The sequence below is a fragment of the Poecilia formosa genome, unplaced genomic scaffold (genome assembly GCF_000485575.1).
Source record: "Poecilia formosa unplaced genomic scaffold, Poecilia_formosa-5.1.2 Scaffold3, whole genome shotgun sequence".
NCBI lineage: Eukaryota > Metazoa > Chordata > Actinopteri > Cyprinodontiformes > Poeciliidae > Poecilia > Poecilia formosa.
The window spans coordinates 1153509-1173921 of record NW_006799942.1 but is presented as its reverse complement, the minus strand read 5'-3'; the positions used below and the strand labels follow the sequence as shown (position 1 = coordinate 1173921).

Here is a 20413-nt window from a genome sequence, read left to right as displayed (position 1 = left end):
TGAGATTCTTCACTGCCTCTCCTAATATTTATCTTTCAGTTGTACACACTAAAGTATTTGAATGTAAGATAGCTTAATTTTTTTCACAAATTAAAAATTTAATTATTTTATACTACCCTATTTGAATCAGCCATAGATGACGATAATGTTTATGCCGCTCTGGCTTCTTGAATAACGGAAAGATTACGCCAATTTGGCGCACGCTGGCATATAAATGATGCGGACCCCCCTTCTCTGCTACCGCATCCTCCCAGTCATCTTTGTGAACCATATTAAACTTAATTAACTGATTAACTTCTCAGTAAAATCAACCTGCATCATATTTATTCTAAGTATGTCCCTCCAAGCGAAAGAAGGGAGATAACCTGAACCTAATCTGCTGGTACTGAACCGAACACGCTTACCCTCGGCGCTGCTCCCAACCGGCTATGGGCGGCTTTCAACTCCCGCTCATCGCGGTGGTGCTAACGGTCTGCTCAGCTGTCGGAAACCCGGAGACACCCGCTCATGAAGACGGTGCTCCGCCTTCACGAATCGGTAAGAACTGTTCACACCCATAGAGGAATAAAACATGCAGGCCCCTGAAGGCAGCCGTTGGATTCAGCTACTGTTAGCCATGGTGGCTAGCAACACATGAAACAGATGAAAAATAAAACAAAGGTTAATTTGTTTGTTGCTCATTTCTGAAAGACACAGATATTATAACAGTAAATGTCTGGCTGACTAACATTTTATTATCAATTGTTTTTAAAACGTCTTCACTGGTTCATTCATTGTATTTAATTTTCTACTGGTTTCATTGCAACTTTCTGTGATGGACCGACATGGAGAGTGCGTAATTATGAAATGGAAAATTAAAAAAAAATATTTTCATTTTTATAAATAGAAATCTGAATCTAATCAGAATCTGTACATGTGAATCAGCTGTATTTGAATGTATGTGTGTACTCTGACTAGGTCATTCTAACTCATGTACTCGAAACGTTTGTGACCAAAAAATGAGATGAAATGAGTGGAAATACTTTTTCACAGCACGGTGACAGTTGAGGCTTTCAGAAATGTTTTCGACAGAAATAGTATGAGAATCTTTTTCATTGTATCTACATTTTATATGGACATTTATTCACTCAAAGAGAGTGTACGAGATGTTTTTAAGGTTTGAAAAGGTAAAAATAACACCTTAAAATGATGAGTTTATGCTCAAAGGATTTCTAAACAAGCTAAATATTGAAACGAGACATATTTCCCATGTTTTAAGTGACAAAATCTGCCAATGGAACTAATACTTTTTATCAATATTCAATAATTATTGACTTAAGCAAGCTCAAGTTATCTGTGAATTTGTGTAGTCTTATTTTAAGTGTACTAAGATATTTGCACTAGAAACTAGTCAAAATACATAAGTTTTAGTTTTTTTTTTGCATTGCATTATCTTCCTTTTCTCTGTGCTCCAGCTGTGGTTGGAGCAGGTATAGGAGGCAGTGCGACGGCCCATTTCCTGCGCCAACACTTCGGTCCGGAGGTGCAGGTGGACGTGTTCGAGAAGGGCGAGGTCGGAGGTCGCCTGGCCACTGTAACCGTCAACCACAATGAATATGAGTCTGGAGGATCCATTATTCACTCCCTCAACCTGCACATGCAGGAATTTGTCAAACAGCTTGGTGAGTTATAACAAGTTTTAATAATGCCAGGGATATTCAGTCACAGAATATTTAAATATTTTGCCTTCCTCACAAAAATACAGCTCATTGCTTAGAATAAAATTTCTCCTCTCACCTATTTAAAGGTTTGAAATACCGTCGAAATGTGGCAGGAAAGACTGCCGTTTTTAATAGTGAAGAGGTGATTTTGGAGGAGACCGACTGGTACCTGTTGGATCTGTTCCGGCTTTGGTGGCGCTATGGGATCAGCTTCATACGGCTGCAGATGTGGGTGGAGGAAATCATGGAGAAATTTATGAGGTAAACATGAAAATTTCGATGTTGCTGTTTGTTTTAGGGGTGACAACATTACAACGTTTTGATACTGATATTGTAGCTTTGAGAATTGACAGGAACCTTAGTTGACCTATCAACACAAATCATCATACATGCTTTTACTGTTTGTTCTGTAGTGTGGAATCTTGGAAAAGGCTTGAGGAAGTGATACTAATCAAACAAAAAACAATGCTCAAGAACAATAAGTATAAACCAATGTGTCTGTATGCAGGATGTAAGTGCTGCTCGTATCAGTGGGCTTGTATAATCCAATTCTCTCTTTTTTTTTTTTTTTTTTGTTATTGGCCTATATTGGATCAATTTCCGAAATCAGATCAAGATAACCTTGTTTTGTTTTTTTTGTTTTTTTCTTGTTAGCTTAATAACGGTACTTAAAACTGCTTGCTGCTAACATTACATGTCCTTATATATATTTAGGAACCTCATTAGACTTTTTCAGAATGTATTCTTGCATTATTATGCCATTATCATGGTCTCAAAACAACAATGTTGTCGTATTACAATAACTTCTGGAACAATTTATCATCCAGTGAAACAGACCTATGTATGGAGGAAGTTAATGAAGAGAATTTTGTTTTTAATAAAAAAGCATCCGAGAAATGAATTACAGACTCAATCATCCAGACTTTGTCTCTTGCTTCAATGTCTGCTTTGAAACATTAACCGACCTGAAATAAATCAGCCTCCTCCCTCAGGAAGTGATTCATCTCTTTCCATTCAAGGCAACTCTCATCTTTCCACCCGTTTTTGATCATTTTGGACACGAATGAGACAAATGTATTGACATGTTTTCTAAATTTGTCTGTAATCTGTGTTTACCATCTAGGATTTATAAGTACCAGGCTCATGGCTACGCCTTCAGCTCCGTGGAGGAACTCCTGGACTCTCTGGGAGGCAGCGGCTTCATCAACATGACCAGACGGCCGCTCTCCGACTCGCTGCTGGAGCTGGGCGTGTCGCAGCGCTTCATAGATGAGGTCATCGCTCCCGTCATGAGGGTCAACTACGGACAGAACGTCAGCATCCCCGCCTTTGTAGGTCAGCTCAGTGTGAAACAATGAGGGGCAGAGGAAGAGGAGGGGTGGGTGAGGAGATGAAGAGCAGGGAAGTGACAGGACAGAAACTGTGGTGGTGAACTCAGAGGGCAATATGACAAAAGCATCCACATCTCTGCTGATATAGGTCAGCTCAGAGGGGAAGAGAAGAGAGGCAGGAAATGAGTATGAGAGGCTGGAAGTCGAGAAACGAAGAGGGGAAAGTGAGGGGAGAGGAGGGGGGGTGGCCTATGGGAGCCGGGTAACAGGAAGGTGTGTAGGCAGCTGATAATTGGTTTATAGCTCTTGGCTTCATTTCTTTTCTGTGTGTGTGTGTGTGTGTGTCTGTGTGTGTGTGTGTGTGTCTGTGTCTGTGCGTATTTCAGGCGCCGTTTCTCTGGCTGGTGCCCAGAACAACCTGTGGGCGGTGGAAGGAGGAAACAAGCAGGTGTGTTCAGGACTCCTGAAGATGGCTAACGCTAACTTACTGAAGGCTCAGGTCACATCTATCTCCCCGCTCCACTCAGGTATACCTCCACTGATGTTTTCTGAAAAAAGATTATTTTAATCTCCAGTCCAGTTTAATTTAGGTTTGACTTTGTGTTGCTGTGTGGAGAGGATTAGCCATTTTGAAAATGAGGGATCAGCAGTTTTCTGCTGATTCATCCTGAGCACGAACTATTTCTAAATTCAGTTCAACCATGTTAAATGCATTAAATACATTTTCTTCTCCCCTGTTCTCTTTGCTTACATAACTGTAAAATTACCAGCATAGCTTGTCCCTTCATTCACAGATTTTACTGCTTTCGCCATCAGAAAACATAACTGAAATAAAGCAGCCACTTTAGAGTACATTTATGATTCTGGTCACTTCAAAATGTCAATGCTGCAGAAGGGTTTAGTTTCTGATGTCATTCACATTTCTACTCTATAAAACTACATTTCACAGCTCAAATTTCTTAAAAATATGAGCTCCACAACACCAGTGATGGGAAACAAATGGAGACGGATCCAAGGCTCCTGCTAGTTGGATAACAACGTCTGAATTTAAGCAGCTAAAAATACTTTTAAATTCTTGCTTTCCCTTCTTAAGCCCTGAAAACGTATTATTATAGCCATCAAGAAAGAAAAATATTTTTTATTTGTTTTTTAGGTTTCAGCATTAATAAATTAGTCAAAGAACAGGATTAATAGTTTGACTTCTATTTTTCAATACATTTAAACAGAAAACTTTGTGTTAAAACAGGTTCCTGTCTACATTTACGTCTTTTAGACATTTACATTGCGATAGACTTGTGATCAATACCAGTAGATAATACTTCTGATTAGAACTGTCAATAATTTCACTGAACTCTGATCCAGAACCGCACAGCATTCTGGGGAATGTAGGCAGAGAAAAGAGTTTATCCTCTCACAGCGAGCTAACCAAGGTTACCTAGCAACAGCCTGCTGGGTAAGAAGAAGCAGTTTCAAGTTCCCCATAACTTTGGTTACCTAGCAACGGCCTGTGGAGAGCTTGTGCAGTAGCAGTTTAAGGTTTTGCCACTCTGCCTCATAACTGCTTAAAAATAAAAAGCAAAGGTGTGGAGTGAAAATTGTGGATAAAACGAAGAAGGTCACATTACTAATATGGCCATATTTCAGATATATATCAATTACTATTTTTTTAGATAATACTACACACTTCTCTCACTCCTCTGTCTCACTCCTGTACTTCAGGGGAGCTGCTGCAGTACCAGCTGAACTTCACTGCAGCATCAGGAGTCGGATCGGAGCTGTACGACATCGTAGTGTTGGCGACTCCGCTTCAGGCCAGCGTCGGTTCGGGACTCCAGTTCCAGGATTTCGCCCCTCCCTTCGACGAGCTGCCCGGCAGCTATCACGGCACCGTGGCAACAATCGTTCACGGCTACCTCAACACGTCTTTCTTTGGTTTCCCGGACCCCCGCCTGTTCCCGTTCGCCAGCGTCCTCACGACCGAAACGCCCAGCCTGTTCTTCAACAGTGTGGCCAGCGTTTGTCCCGTCAACATCTCAGCCGGCTTCCGGCGCAAGCAGCCACAGGAAGCCGGCGTCTACAAGGTGTTTTCACCTCAATCTCTGGACAAATCGCAACTCAAAACGCTTTTCAGGTCAGTTGAATAAAGTCAGTCAAGTTTATTTGTATAGCTCAACAACAAAGCAAACACAAAAATACAAAGTCATAAAAGATGGCGTACAGTCAACAACTGAGAAAACCTTCAAAATCATCTGTGCACATCAAATATGTTGGTCAACATCGAATATGTTACTTTAAAACAAGATTTTAAAGTTTGTTCCAGATTTGTGGTGCATAAAAGCCGAATGCTGCGTCTCCATGTTTGTTTCTGGTTCTAAGGATGCAGAACCAGAAGACCTGCAACATTTGGTTGTTGATCATGTGACTCATCTGACGTGAAAAACGTGTTTCCATTGCAGTTCTGCAAAATAAACCGATTTCAATTTGGCCAAATAACCACCGCATCCTAGTGCCACAAATTTTCATTGAACGATTAGAATTTTTTTTAAGAAATTGCCCTGTTTCAGTTAAGCAAATTTATTTTTGAAATATCAAATTTGGGCAATTGTATCAACAATGGAAACACAGCGAGTGGCTTTTCATCCATTGTTGAAATTCTTCAGATCAGGGATTTTATGTGTGACTTTATGAGCTCTTTTAGCCAACTTCATGCTTTTATACAGGTTCTGTTTAATCATAGTTAGTGAGCAGATTTTTACAGTACCGCATATTTGATCAGAGTTGGTAGTAACTAGTTGCATTTACCCAGTTACATTCACTTGAGTAACTTTTTTGAAAAACTTTGCTTTTAGGCGTATTTTTACGACGCTGTACTTTCTACTTTTGTGAGAGTAATTTTATGAAGTATTTCTACTCTTGAGTAAAGTTTCTGGATTTTCTCCCCACTTTATGAAAAACAAACATGTTTTAACCAGAAGTTCACCAGACGCAGACACAGACCTGCAGCTTTGGTCAAAGTTTCACAGCTTTATAATGAAAGAAACTGATTTGGAAACATTTCTTTTCTATGACTTGGTTATTTTTTGCTACTTATATGAATTATTGTCATTTTGGTCCTTAAATTTCCACTTATCTCTATATTTTGGTCCACCTGATGATGTAATTTTTAAATATTAAATGATTAATAAGTTGATCAGTTACTCAGTACTTGAATAGACTTTTTACCAAATATTTTTTCACTCTTATTTGAATAATTTCTTGGACGGCTGCTTTTTACTTTTGCTTGAGTGAAAATAGGTTGAAGTAGTGTTACTCTTACTTGAGTCAAGTTTTTGACTTCTCCGCCCACCTCTGTACGTGACGTTGTACCGCAGTGAGTTATAAATGTCGTCCCTCTGGACCTCTGCAGGTCGTACTACTCAGCCCAGGTGACGGAGTGGCAGGCCTACCCTCACTACGGCAGCAGCCAGGGCCTGCCACCTGTGGAGCTGCACCCCAACCTCTACTACCTCAACGGCATCGAGTGGGCCGGCAGCGCCATGGAGATGAGCTCGGTGGCAGCCAAGAACATCGCCCTGCTGGCGTACCACCGCTGGAACAAACAGACGGACATGGTGGACCAGAAAGATCTCATGCACCGGATCAAGACGGAGCTATGATCCAATCAATTCAAAGTGGAGAAAAGTCGGCTGTAAAAATTTATCTCAAAAGGATTTTTTGGGGGGAAACTGTGAATGTGTATGGTTTAGTTTAACTTGCAGATATTTAGCCTTAGGATCTTTAATCAAAGGATTCCAAGCTTCTTGAAGTGTCTTGACGACGTTTCTAAAATAAAACTTGCCTGTTGCTGTAAATTAGTCATAAATCAACTTAAATAAAATGAGAACTTATGAGACTTTTTAAACAAACATAAAACAATGTTTTAGTTTCCAAGTTGCTTTTGCCTGTAAAATAATTAGAGGAGAATTGATGCATGTTGCAGGACTTTAATGGGGTGTTTTTTATTTTTGTTAATCTTTCCACACAAAGAAGAATGCCAAGCAGCCAGTTTATATTTTTGCTTTGAAGTGTCTGGACTGTTGCTTTGCTTCTTAGTTTTCAGATGTGGTGAATGTTCATTACTTCATGTAACTATAATAACTCAGTTTGTACATAGATGGTCCAGCATGTCCTTCGTTTGGGGGGGTCTGCTACAGTTTTATTTGCCAAAGAAAAACTCAGAGAAATTAGCTACTTGTTTAAATTCACCAGTCAGTCCCAATAAATTAGAGCAACATTAGAAATGTTCAATATTTTAATTCAGAAAGTAAAGCTCTTGTGATTTATAGATTGATTAAACACGCAACTAAATATATTTCTGATAACTTTAACAAAGTTAGCATATTTTATAAGAACCAATAAAAACTTATTTTAACACAAAATATTTTGATGTGGTTCCCCCAGTCAAAACCAAATGTGGAAACTTCACAAATATCTGGATTCTGATTCTCTCTCATCTTCATTGAGACTTTGGGACCTTGACTTCCAACTAAAATGCAAAATCTACTTTAATCTTTTTGCAACTGAGCAAAAAGGATTTAAAACAAGAAAAGAAACGGTTCTGTGTGCAGCTGTACTGTGGAACGTGACTATATGGAATGTTAAGTCTCTATCCTTAAAATTCAACTCTTGAATAGGCTTCAGTCACAATCCTCAGAAGCTGCAACTAAACCTTATCTACCACATTTTTCCTTCCACTAAGCTTTCCATTAAAATGCTTCTATACAGCACTCTATGACCAGCAAGCTTCTTCTTTTATGGATTATTATGTCAGCCACTGTATGCTGGATAACCTGGAAGTCAGAGTCTTTCCAGTGATTACATAACATTTCTGTATTAGAAGCTATTTTATGTTTTGCTTTTTTTAATATTTAAACTCTCAGAAACAGGTTTTTTTATTGGCTGCATTAATTTAATGAACTAAAACTCTTGATATATTTCTGTGTGGTAAATGAGTAAATTAAATTTTTAAGCTGAATTAGGGTAATAAATTAACTTTTCAAAGGGCTTTTAGTAAATTAAAATGTAAATGTGATGATAGTTTCCTTCACCTCTCATGATGGGATCTCGATAATGGAGTAATCACAGCTATGCAGTGACTTATCGCAGTGACCACTGGTGCTATGCTCTTTCCCGTCGCCTTTTTTTCTTCTTCTTTTTTTTAAACGATTCCCCCTTCCTGTTTTTGTTGCGTAATCCAGCGGAAAGAATTTTTTTCAGGGACTGGAGCCAGTCAGCTTTCACACTGGACAGAAAACAAAACCGAGCGCTGATCTGCTGTTGCTGATAATATACATGACACATTTTCTTTCCAGTGAAGCATGAGAGCGACACTAAGCACATCCCTTCTCTGAAAATGTAAAACTTTAAAGGATGACGTTGATCTGCTTCTGGGTTTGAGCTGTAAATGTTGGTGAACGGAGAATAAAACGCTTTTCTTGTCTTCTGACTTGTCATCTGAATATCTTGTGACTGAAAGAGGCTTTTGTTAATAAATAATGTGATTTTGTCTTGTGATAAAACTTCATTTATCTCATAATCTTATAAATTGTGTACAACTTGCATCAAGGTGCCTCACTGCTTATGAACTCCCCCTCGAGTTCATAAGCAGAGCTATCTGAGATTGATGACACAATGAGATAATCAGTGAATCTTCTAACTGTAGCATAGTCCCTTCAATAATTACTTTTTTCCAGAGTGGATTGAAAGTTAAAAACGATCTGCATCTTGTTTGTGCATAAGTGAAAACAAACTTTGCTAATGTGTTTAATAATTAGCATGTGCAATGCCTTAACTATAACCACAAATTTTGGGTGGCTTATGCAACAAACCAACACAAAGTGGTGAATAATTATAGAAAAAGGAACATTATCAATGTTTTTTAACATAAAACTGAAAAGTGTATCTTGTATTTAGTATTGTTTATCTGTCTTTTATTGCTATTCTATTTTTTCCTGTATGCTGATTTTTTTTTTTCTTTTCTCCTTTTCTTGTTTGGTAAATTTCTCACATTCACTCATTGAATGGAAGGCCTGTGTGAACACATTCATTTTAAAAATACTTTATTGATCCCAAAGGGGAATTAAATGTTTTGTAGCTCATACTATTCCAGGGTCTTTGAAGAATTGGTTGTGATGACTGGCAGGGAAAAATCAGTGGTGTTTTGGGTTCTAACATGGTGCTTCAAAAACAAATTATAATGAGTGTTAACTACTCCAAACCTACAGAAGTTACTCATTTACGTTGACATTTACAGATGAAGTGAAAAAAATTCAAATTCGTCCACATCCTGGTAAATCTTCAGTTGTTTTTTGCCCATTTTTAAAATGCATAAACAGAAAAACAGCAAGTTGTTTTATAAATTGACATTTAATCATAATGAAAACATTTTTTTCTTAAACTTTCTACTTTTAAAGTAAAGCTTGTTCAGTACTTTCTGCATGAAAATCCCTAGAAATGAGCGGTAATTGTTAGCAGCAGAACTTAACAGAAAAAACACGGGAAGGCTTCCGAGCAGCGCTGAATTCCTGAGAAGTCCCAATTCTTTGCCAGCTATGAAATTCCGCAGAACTTACACACATTCTGAGTTTTTATTACTCTACATCTTCTCAATATGTTGATCTTCATACTTTGCAGGTTGTGTGTTGTAAATATTCAATCAACTGAAACATGGAGCAGATTAATAGACACTTCTTTTGAAACTCTTAATGTGTAAATGTTTTACTTTTTTCTAGATTCTGAAACGTGTTGTTGGGCACTTTAGGTTTGTCATGGATGTGTTTATTTACACAGTGTGGACCAAAATCTCCTCAAGGAATAGATTTTGTCTCTCAATGGGCAGAAATAAAATTATTTGGGGAAAAAAGTCTTGTGATATTGTTTTGTTCACTGGCTTAGTTGTGGTTGTTTGGACAAAACGAAAACAGCTTTAAGACATATCGAGTGCAAAAAGTGCCAGAACATAAAATAAATTCTGTTATTTATCCATGCCATCACTAAAATAAAACTTCAAATAAAGAAAGCAGTGTATCTGTTATTAAATGTCAATAATGCATACTTAAATATTTAAATGTGAAAAATTTGAAGACACTATGTGAAAAATTATTATTTCTTTGGTTATGTGTACTGTTTAGAGATCAACCTAATTATCTCAAACTTACTGGAAATACAGAAAGAAACAGAAAAGGAGCAAAAAATCTAAACGCTAAAACATTTCTTTCAGTTTCAGAATTACTCAGACACAGTACTTGGAAACTAAACAGTGAATCAAAGATAGACATCCAGAAATGCCACTGGCCGACAAACCGGACATTGTGATCATTGATAGATACTGATAACAGTTATTGATGTGAGTCACACACATCAATATGTACTATGTATTTATATACTTTTTTCAGTACATATTTTAAAAAAAATGTCATTTGTTGTTTATAAAATTTAAATTAATTTCCAACACAATAATTATTTTTTAATTTATATCAATAAATAGTGGGATTTTGGACCTTCATAATTAGTTATCATTATCTGATTCATCTGTCACATTTCATCTGTCACATTTTTTGACTTGCTAATAAGATTATTTATTTATTTATTTATTTATTTATTTATTTATGTTTTTTATTTTATTATGTTGTGTTTGATGTACAGCACTTTGTATCAGCTGTGGTTGTTTTAAAGTGCTTTATAAATAAAGTTGGTATGGTATGGTATGGTATGGTATAATATTGTTTATTGATAAACTATACATTGCTAATGTATTATTTTCATGTTTAATTCATTACTCAAGTAACTCTTTGATGATTTTTATTTCCTTTATAAACTTCGGCACTTTTGGACCTCCATACTAACTCACCATTTTAACTTTCACTTACTACTCCTGAGCAATTTTGAAACTGAAAGAAAAGCTTTGCATCTTATTTTCGTCCCCTTTTTTTCTGTAAAAGGTTGAGCTTTAGCGTCTCTTTAATTGTCTAATTTTTTTCATGTACATTGCTTTCTTAGTATTACATTTGCCACATTAGTTTCGATTTTCAAGCGAAACGAAAGCTGGGGTGGAGTACTTTCTCAAACAGTTTATAAAACAAAGCAAAGCAAAAACTGTTCATTGCATGAAATAAATAGCAAAGTAATGAAGCAGGCTAGTTACTCAAAAATAATATGGAAGTATACTAAGAATACATTATCGTTATGCAAGCCTTAGTAAACATTATAACTCTGCTACTTTTCTTTTAATGTTTGTTATCTTTTTAATACAATATTCGCCATCTTCTCGCTGTTTTGCAACTACACACTGTTACTTTTAACCTATAAAAACCTGCAAAAATATTAAAAAGTGTTTTTCTCCAGCTCGGAGCTCTTCTCCCATTGGCTGGTGGGTGCACCACGTTGGTCGGGTAGTCACGCGTTTTCCAGAAACCCGTCAGGAAGGAGAAAAACAAAACAAACCCGAGAGAGCTGTTAAACCGTGTGGACTCCATTGGAAAGGGAAATATTTTTAAAATTATCGGCTTAACTCAAACACGGAAGTCTAGCAACGAGCGAGACCTATGCATGGGAGTCTTAAAAGTGAGTAGGACCACTACTGGTGCGTTTATGGACACTTGAGTGTGTGTTTCGGCCGCGGTGGTTTGTTAGCTTCGAAGCTAGCTGCTTCTTGTTGTTGAGTGTCGGGCTACAGCTGGGATGAGGAAGGGGGCGGACGGAGGCCATACTGACCGAGTTGCAGGTGAAAATAGGGCATTATGTGTAATTTCGGCTCTTTCACATTGAATTAAATGCAAATAAACAATCTTATAGTGGCATTTGTCTTAGCTTTTGGTTGTTTGTCGGGGAGGAGAAACGTTAGCTAGCTCATGTTCTTTGATTAGCTTATATAAATGTGGGTCAGCTGGCTCCAAAAGATCACTATGAGGACTTTCTACTGATTTGGTAGCACGAAGCTCGTAGAGCAGCTGATTCCGTGTCAGTTTGGGTAAAAACAACTGTTATGTAAGGAGCCTAAACTGTCAAGAAAAACATCGCACCGACCATTATATTTACCCATTTCTCCTATGCATTCAGATTATACAGGATTACATAAGTAAATAGTGTTGAAGTGTGATTGTGGAGGAAAAGTCTGACTTTGCAGCATTAGGTGTCCCATGGTACACGCCCCCCAACATCAAATACATCCTGTGTTGGTGGAGAAATGCTCGGCAAATCCATGTGATCCGAGCTCAGATACACTGTGAGTGCAAACATTCAGCGTTATGCTTTCAAGGTGATTGAATTTTGTTTTTCTTTTATCTTAAAAATCCTGTTTGGGGATTCATCGACCGAGTCAATGTGAATAAGTGTATGCATACATGTTTGTTTTTTCGAGAAAACACGAACATACACGAAATGTTAACGATTTTATTGTGTAAACTTTGTTTTTTGTGTGATTTCATGAAATATCTCATAAATAATAATATGTAGGGCACGGGGATGTAGGCCTCCTGGTTGTTTATCTTCCGCTTCAACCTAGATTGAAACAAGCTGTTTATGATGAAGCAGGTTCTGTGATTGACGGCCAATGTGGCCTATCAGGCACTCCAGAAGGCGGGCCTTCGTTTCTTTTCGACCAATAGGAAATCAAGCTTACGTGGGTGTTGGCACAGACTGTTAGATTGACGTTTTGTTTTGCTTTGCAGAGATCTGTGATGGGAGCAGAGACTGGCGAGACACTGGTGACTTTCTGGCTTTACTGGGGGATGATATAGGTCATTTGTAACATTGCCAGCGTGTTATTCAATAGTAGTGGCTGTGATGCTAATGCCTGCTGTCAGGTTTGAAATACAAAGGAAATACATCAACTATACGGTTTTATTTCTTAAACAAAACGTCAGTTTGTGTCTTTCCACTGACAGCATGGTGATCCCGAAAATGTTTTGGAAAAATCTAAAGCTTATTACAGTTTCATCAACAGTGTTTGATGTAAAGTGAAATGTTTTTGTTTTTTTTTAATCTCTCTCTTGGTTACAGTGATAATAATGTCCTTTGAGAGAATGACATGAAGTGCATCATTATAAATTAATGTGCCATTTACAGCTAGGAAATATTGTATGGATTCAAGGAGATGCCATATTTGCACAGGTTTTTATATTAAGAATACATAATATGGTTGAATTAGTAATAATAAAAAAAACAATTATTCCTACTGCTGCTAGCATAATGTGCCATCTCATTTATTCCACAATAATATTGTTTATTTTTTTAAATAAATCCTAAATTGTTACTTAAATGACTTAACCCAAAAAAAAAAATATGGACAAAATGACAAAGTAGTTTTCAATTTACATGATTACGACACAAAATATTTTCCCTTTTTGCTGTTCTGTTCTTTCCAAATGAAGTATAGCAAGATTTTTTAGATGGTTAATTTGTTTTGTGGTGTCTATTTTGGAATAGCTAGCAGCTGATATTTTACTAAAGCATTACCTTCATATGAATAATGGGTGGAGCGGCGTACAGCTGGAAGGAGAGATTATGTGAAATCACGGGTAAGATGATTTCTTTATATGCATAATGGGTTTGTCAAACATGCTTGAAAAGGGGAGGGGAAAAAATCAGGTTTTCCAGAATCTGGCTTGTTGATCGCAGATCAGAGTTGATCCCTGCCTTATTTTACTGGCACTTTTATAATTCAAAACCACTTTTTTTTTTTATGTCATGAAGGTTCAAACTGCACTCATAAAAATTTTGGCAGATCTTGACATCCAATATTTCCTTACCATTTTAACACTGTCAAAAACGTCCACATTGCTGACATTGCTCCTTTGCTCAAGTTAAATACCCCACAATCCTTTGCTGCATCACTGTCACATGAGCAACATCCAATAAATATCGGTTGTCAATGTCGTCACAGTTTTACGTATTGGACCGATACGTTAAAAATACGCTAAAAAATAAAAAATCAGCCGATACTGATGGAAATCCTGGTATGTTGTGCATTCCTGGTTTAAACACAGGTCAAGTTGAATGTTTGCTTCTCTCTGAAATTAAAATAAACCTTTTTCATGTTTTATATTTGACTTGTATTAGTAGTTAGCTGTTTCATTCTTATTTTTTAACCAAACCTTACTGGTTTAATTTTGAGGCTTTGCAGCTTACAAGCGGCTCTGTTTCTGTAGCATTTAAATCAATGAGTTAAACTGAGCAAACCTGTGTCAGCAGGAAAAGCTCAAGTGGCCTGCTTCCAGAGATTATTACACTGTTGTGCCTCAATTAACTGGAATTAGGTGTGCCTATTTCTAACACAATTAAAAGATCCTTTGAAACTAAGTAAGACTCGTTTGCTCAATCTTTCATCCTATTAAATAAACACACTTCCACCCAATGAGGCTGTGACCTTGAAGTGTCTGTCGCTCTAAGTTTTTGAGGTTTTCCTGTCTTGGTTCATAGTTTTGTTATTGAGCTTCTGTCGACTAGATTCATACATTCGATTAGCAGTAACTGTCCTTTATAATTGCCCTCTGTCTCTTGTGCTTCAAGTGCTGAAGGAAACTTTTAACTATAAGCCATGAGGTTTTGTAAAAGTAATATTAACAAAAACAATCATCAGTGTATTGTTTTGTAGAATAGTCATTGCTTTTTTCTTTTAATTTAAGGGAATGAGATTATGTTATACTTTTGTATTATTTGTTTTAGTACACTAAAACTTTGTATGTTTAGTCAAAGTCATCATGTCCTTTGAATCTCATATCAGCTCAGTACAAGTCATAATGTCAGATCTGCACCGATCAGGTTGGTCCAATTCTCTTCCTGGAGAAAATAACATCTAAAACTATTTCAAAGATAGTTTTAAGTCTGCTGTTATACGTCACACACACTCACAGATCATAAAGTGTGCTGCAGGTTCCTTAATTAAGTTAATAATTTAAAATACAACAGAAAATTAAAGAATTGATAGAGTCATTAAAGCTCTTGCTCCCTAAACCTCATGTGTTTGCACTGAAGTTGAGACCAAGTCCACCAGAAAACTGACTCTACATTTACGCTTTTACTGGTTGAAAAAGTGAGTTTTAAGTTTTAATTTTTGATTTTTGTATTTCAAACAGGTTTTTACAAACAAGAAAATACGCAGTCAGCAGGACAGAGAAAACATATAAGAACAAAAATAATTTGTTTACCACAGCCTTTCTGTTTGAAGAAGAGTCGGAAGAAGTGAACACTTATTTAACCCTACCTCTTATCTCAATTTAATGAAAGATTACTTACTGACTTAATTATCAAAAATTGGTACTTAAAACCAAGTTATGATATTCGTGTGCCTGTTCAATGTACTGGGCTAAAGAGCCAACAAATAAGTTATATTACATAAACAAAATGGTTACAAACTAACTCATAACAAGACAAGATAATAATAACAGTAATAATGACAATTGTAAATAACAACTGGACATAATTACCAACTTCTTGCCAATGTACAGTGTTTGAGGTAAAGTGAAACCTCAGATTTACTAATGAAATTTGAGGGTTGATTTCAGTCAGCAGGCATTTGACAGGTGCATCATTACAAGGAAATGCATTTCTCACGGTTCTAATTAGCCTGTGACGCCATTAAGTAAAAAGTAAAGTTGCTCTCCAGACATCCATTAGTCTTATTTGCAAAAATAGTTCAATATCTTGATACATTTTATTGTATTTGCACCAAATTAGACGGTGTTTCAGCTTAAACTTTGACTACATGCATCACTAATTTCAGCTACACGTTTCCCATGCCATCTGCAGAAGCCTGGCTTTTCATTTATGCGTTTTCCAGGTCTGGATGAGCATTGTGAAGTAAAGCAATATGGAAGAATACATCCATTCTGAGGAAACTCTTACGTGAGAAAAAAGGACACGCATGTAACTGTGAGAATGGCGATCGTGTCCTTGGGTGAAGTGAAAGACTGTTTTTCTCAACTGATAACGACACACTGTTCCTGTTTTGCAAATAAACGCTGCAGCAGCATGTAGAGAAGACATACAGCTGCTTCCATCTTAAATAACATCTGAACCCCTGACACACACACACGTTAGTTTTACTTGTATATATTGCTAATGTGAATGGCTATACTGCATGCCCATAACTCTGTCTGAAGTGAGCGATTGGGAAAGAATAAGTGGTACTCAGCCCTATTACCACCTGTCTGCTCGTTCTGTTAGTCATCTAAAGAAGCCATGAAATCCCCAACCTTTAGGGACAATCGACTGTTATTTAGCATCTATTTCAGTCTGTTGCCACGCTGTCCGGATGCATGCAGGGCTTGAGGATTAACAACCTTTTGTGATGTGTGCTCTCACATGTCCCTTTTCATAAACAGGCTGGCATCTCCGGCTTGTTATTTCTGCAGTAATTAGCGCCTCGCTGGTATCAGTGGGTAACTCATTCCAGAGGAGGTTCTGCTGATTGGCCTACTTGGGTCACATCCAGTGTTGTGGGGCAAAGAATATCACCTGTTTTCATGATGGTGGGAGATATGAGATGAGCACAGCAGGCTCGCAGTTGGAGCTTTTCATTGTCTGCTACCTGTTTGGAGCTAACTCTTTAAGATTCAATCCAGGTTTTATTATCTGCGGCTTGGTAAAAAAAAATGTTTTAACACCCCGAATCTTTCACATTTTCACATCATTTTTATGTTCTTGCCGCAACAGCAAAATAGTTTGGCTACATAGAACAAGTGTGACATCCATTTTATCTCCTTTGATGGAGCCATGAATGTACTTTTATTTAAATAATTTCCTTGAATTTAGAGTTGAGACATTTATGACTTTTCAAGTTTTTCTTTGTAGAAAATTTAAAAACCGTGTTTCATTTTCAGTGTACCTCCTAATTCTGCCCTACTTTGTATTGGTTTGTCCCAGTAAGATACATTCAGTGTTTGCAATGTGAAACATCCCCGGAAAAAAGTTTGGTGGTTAATAAGCTACTTTTTCAAGATACGTCACTTTAACGGACAAGCAGGTTTATATTATATTTAACTTTACCCAGTTTAGTTTATATGAGCACAATCCAGTCATGTAGTGAGATTATCAGGCCTGGGCGATAAATCGATTTTATTGGTTATTAGAATTGGAGATGTGATTTTTGGAAAAAGTTAGTTTTTGGTTATTTTTTTTCACCAATGCATTCCTTTGTTTTCCTTAGTTCAGTAAGGAAAATACTTCCTTATTGCCCAAGAACTACTATATTGTTTGACAAGTATGCTTCACAGCATCTGTTTACTATGAAAAAATGAACCAAGACCTTCTGATTCTGCTCATTTCTTTCACATAACCAAGATAATTCAGCTTTAAAACACAAGATCGAAACTCTTTGCTTTATTTTTTCATACCGCTTTGCAAATTAACGCTCAGCAAAGGACATTTTTGTACTTTCAGTTTATTGCAGACATCAACATGTTCGTCTCGCAAACAGGAAGTTGCGTTTTTCTACTCTAAAGATTTGTGATTAGTCAGGCTAAAGTTCATCACAAAGGCAACAAATAACAGAATCTTGAAAGTAACAGAAATTGACATTTGTTTTAATGAATAATTTGAGCAGCTGCTTTTAAGCAATGCACTTAAAGTTAATTATCTCAGTAAGCCTGTAAAATAGCTTGAAGTAAAGACTGTTTAATTAAATGCACCTTAATGGCTTTTATCACAAAGTTTCAGCTCTTCATCATGGCCTGTACGAGCCTGTGATATTTTATTATACTCGGATCTCTCTTTGGAAAAATGATCTCTGCATCATCACTCGAGCTTGTTCTCATTTTGCTTTGAAGATTTCTCTTGCTGTGGTTTTCCGTTTTGCTCTTTGGCTAAGTAGCATTGGGATTGATGCAGCTGCTTTGTTGTGTTTAAGTCGTGCGTTTCCTCATTCTGGAGCTGCCACAAATGAAACCAGACGCACCGGAACACCTTGCACACCAAGATCCGACGATAGTTCCAATTTGTTATTTTGGATGTTTATCTGGTTCCAGACCTGTTCTGGGTGATGAAGCAGATAGGTGTGCACATGCAGAGACTGCGAGCTCGCAGCGGTTTCTGTGTTTGATAAGGTGTTGCTTATACAACTGCAGTCGAACCAATAGTTTGCACGGCAGTGTTTTCTGCCACTTCCTGTCTCTATGCAAAGCCTGTACATGGGGAGATGAAACTGTCAGGGGTGAGAAGTTTATTTTTGTCAGCCAACGCTGAGCAAGAGGAAGTGGTGTTGTTCAGTGGCCTCTTAGAGGAGTAGGATTGGTGAGTGATTTTTCTTTTTTTTTTTTGCATCATGTGATTGCTGCTTGGGGTCATGTCCCTATGGAGATCTTTTTATTTGTTATGCAAAAGCAGCTGAGATAAATAAGAGCCACGTGTTTCAGCTGTGAACAAACAAGTAGAGGAAAAGAAGCAAGGTGCTAATGTGATAACTTTGTGGTGTTTGGGTTCACTGAGAGCAAATTGTGCTTTCTCTATGGGCTGTAAAGCAATTTGGAAGTAAAACAATAGTGTTTTAGGGTTAGAGGTTAACAAAAGGGAAACTTTTATCAACATTTTCAAGCCAGTGATTTAAATATGATAAGTTTAACAATCACCACAAAACATTATCACTCAGGAAACAACATGAGTAATAATGTCTAATGTTTGAAATAAAGCCCAGGAATGGAAATATGTAGTATAGAGAAGCACCAATCAGGTTGCTGATTTACTTAGTCCCATTTTCCCTTTGAAACTCTCTGGTATTTTTCTCAGGATTATAATATTCATTAGAAACAAAGTCTACAGCAGTTTCTTAGATCACGGTAGTTGTTTGATATCTAAACTTGATGGAATAAAGGTAATGTTTCAATTGTTGATGATTTTGTACCTTTGTGTTTTTATGATGCATCTTGAACCGTGTTGTTGCTGAAATGTGCTGTACAAATAAACTTTACTGATTGATAAATCACAAAGTTATCCCCATTTCGGCATCAAAGCATTTATTCCCAACCATGATCTGATAAAAACAAAATCTATTTCAAAATAAACTTTTTAAAAAATCATCTGGTCTCTTGTAAGAGCTAGAAATTTGTTAGATAGATTTAGACATTATTTGCTACCAGTTTATCTCCAAAAAATTCAACCAAAGATGAATTTAGATGTGTTGTGCAAGTAAAAACTAAACATTCCCCACAATTTTAAAGCTCCTAGAGTTTCTCTTGCCTACAATACGCTCTCTGTTAACAATATTTAATTTCTTTTTATTAGGAAAACATGTAATACGGGATAATATTGGTAAATGTTGCACTGCATAACTTGCAATAAAGAAACAAATAATTTGTGGGACAAAAAGAAGCAAACCTAGCATTATTATACCTACATCCTGAAGCTTAATTTAAATAGTTTTGTTGTTGTTTTTGACACTTTCCTTCATCATATCAAGATCTTTTCTCTTTGTTTTTCTGCAGACCTGAAGCATACAGAGAAATACACCAGAGCACGACAGACAAGACGCTGTCTCCCCTTTCTTCCCAGCCTTGCAGGCTGCGTTCCCCCTGGACTCTGATCATCTCCCCTCAGCAGTGTTTTATTGTGCTGACCGACTCAGACCAGTGGGACTGGACAGGAGACCCAGAGGTTCCCGCCGCTGGAGCTCTAAGCTGTGCCTGGCAATGCCTCAGGTAAGACGAGCAACAGAAAAAACATTCCCGATTAGATATGTTGATAAATACACAGAGTTGTGCAAAATGTCCAGAAAATGTTTCTAAGGATCTTCAAACGTAGCTATTGGATGTGTATTGCATGCAAAAATGGATAACTTGTAAACAAAAGTGCTTGAAGTCTGAGAGGATCAGAGATATGAGTCATGATTCAGAGGTGACTGACTGACCCTGGATCAGTCTGACGTCTGCAGAGGCTGCATCAGCCTGGCTGCTGATGTAGATGAGCCACCAGGGAAAGAGAAAATCAGCTTTTTCTTTTGTTTATTACAACATGTGAAAAATAACACGTCTATTGAATTACTTTTGGTGCTAGTAACAAAAAAGCTAAAAAGGGGAGCAGCTTTGTCAATAAATACTCCCAGCGCTCTTTATTGTATTATTCTTCAGTCTAGAAACTACAGTATTGATTATTCATTACCTAACATGTCTGCATGCATTTACAGACCATCCTGCTTTTCTCAAACATTGAATCTGTGTGGAGAACATTTGTAAAATGTAGAAGGCTGTAATCGAATTGTTTTCTCATTTTGCTAACCAAACGTCTTGTATTTTGCCTGGAGCTGTTTCCATGCTGTGTGAAGTCTGTGCTCAGAATTCAAACACTTTATTTCCTCATTCACTCTAACTCTCTTTGCAGGAGTTTTATTTGAAAGCTGTGTTACCATTATTGACA

General features: G+C 37.2%; 2 protein-coding genes across 2 annotated transcripts in view; both read left to right on the top strand.

Moving 5' to 3' along the window:
* Positions 1 to 203: 203 nt before the first annotated feature.
* On the top strand, positions 204 to 8004 carry pcyox1l (prenylcysteine oxidase 1 like). Its single transcript, XM_007553563.2, has 7 exons — positions 204 to 537; positions 1455 to 1661; positions 1787 to 1961; positions 2824 to 3035; positions 3418 to 3558; positions 4751 to 5162; positions 6438 to 8004. The coding sequence occupies exons 1-7, from the start codon at positions 429 to 431 to the stop codon at positions 6685 to 6687; spliced, it is 1506 nt and encodes a 501-aa protein (XP_007553625.1). The 5' UTR covers positions 204 to 428; the 3' UTR covers positions 6688 to 8004.
* Positions 8005 to 11474: 3470 nt separating this feature from the next.
* Positions 11475 to 20413, top strand: part of crebrf (creb3 regulatory factor) — a 30729-nt gene continuing 21790 nt past the window's right edge. The window contains exons 1-2 of the mRNA XM_007553550.2: positions 11475 to 11632; positions 19486 to 19698. Of these exons, the coding sequence (XP_007553612.1) occupies positions 19690 to 19698 (9 nt within the window). The 5' untranslated portion in view covers positions 11475 to 11632; positions 19486 to 19689. The remainder of the gene's footprint in view (positions 11633 to 19485; positions 19699 to 20413) is intronic.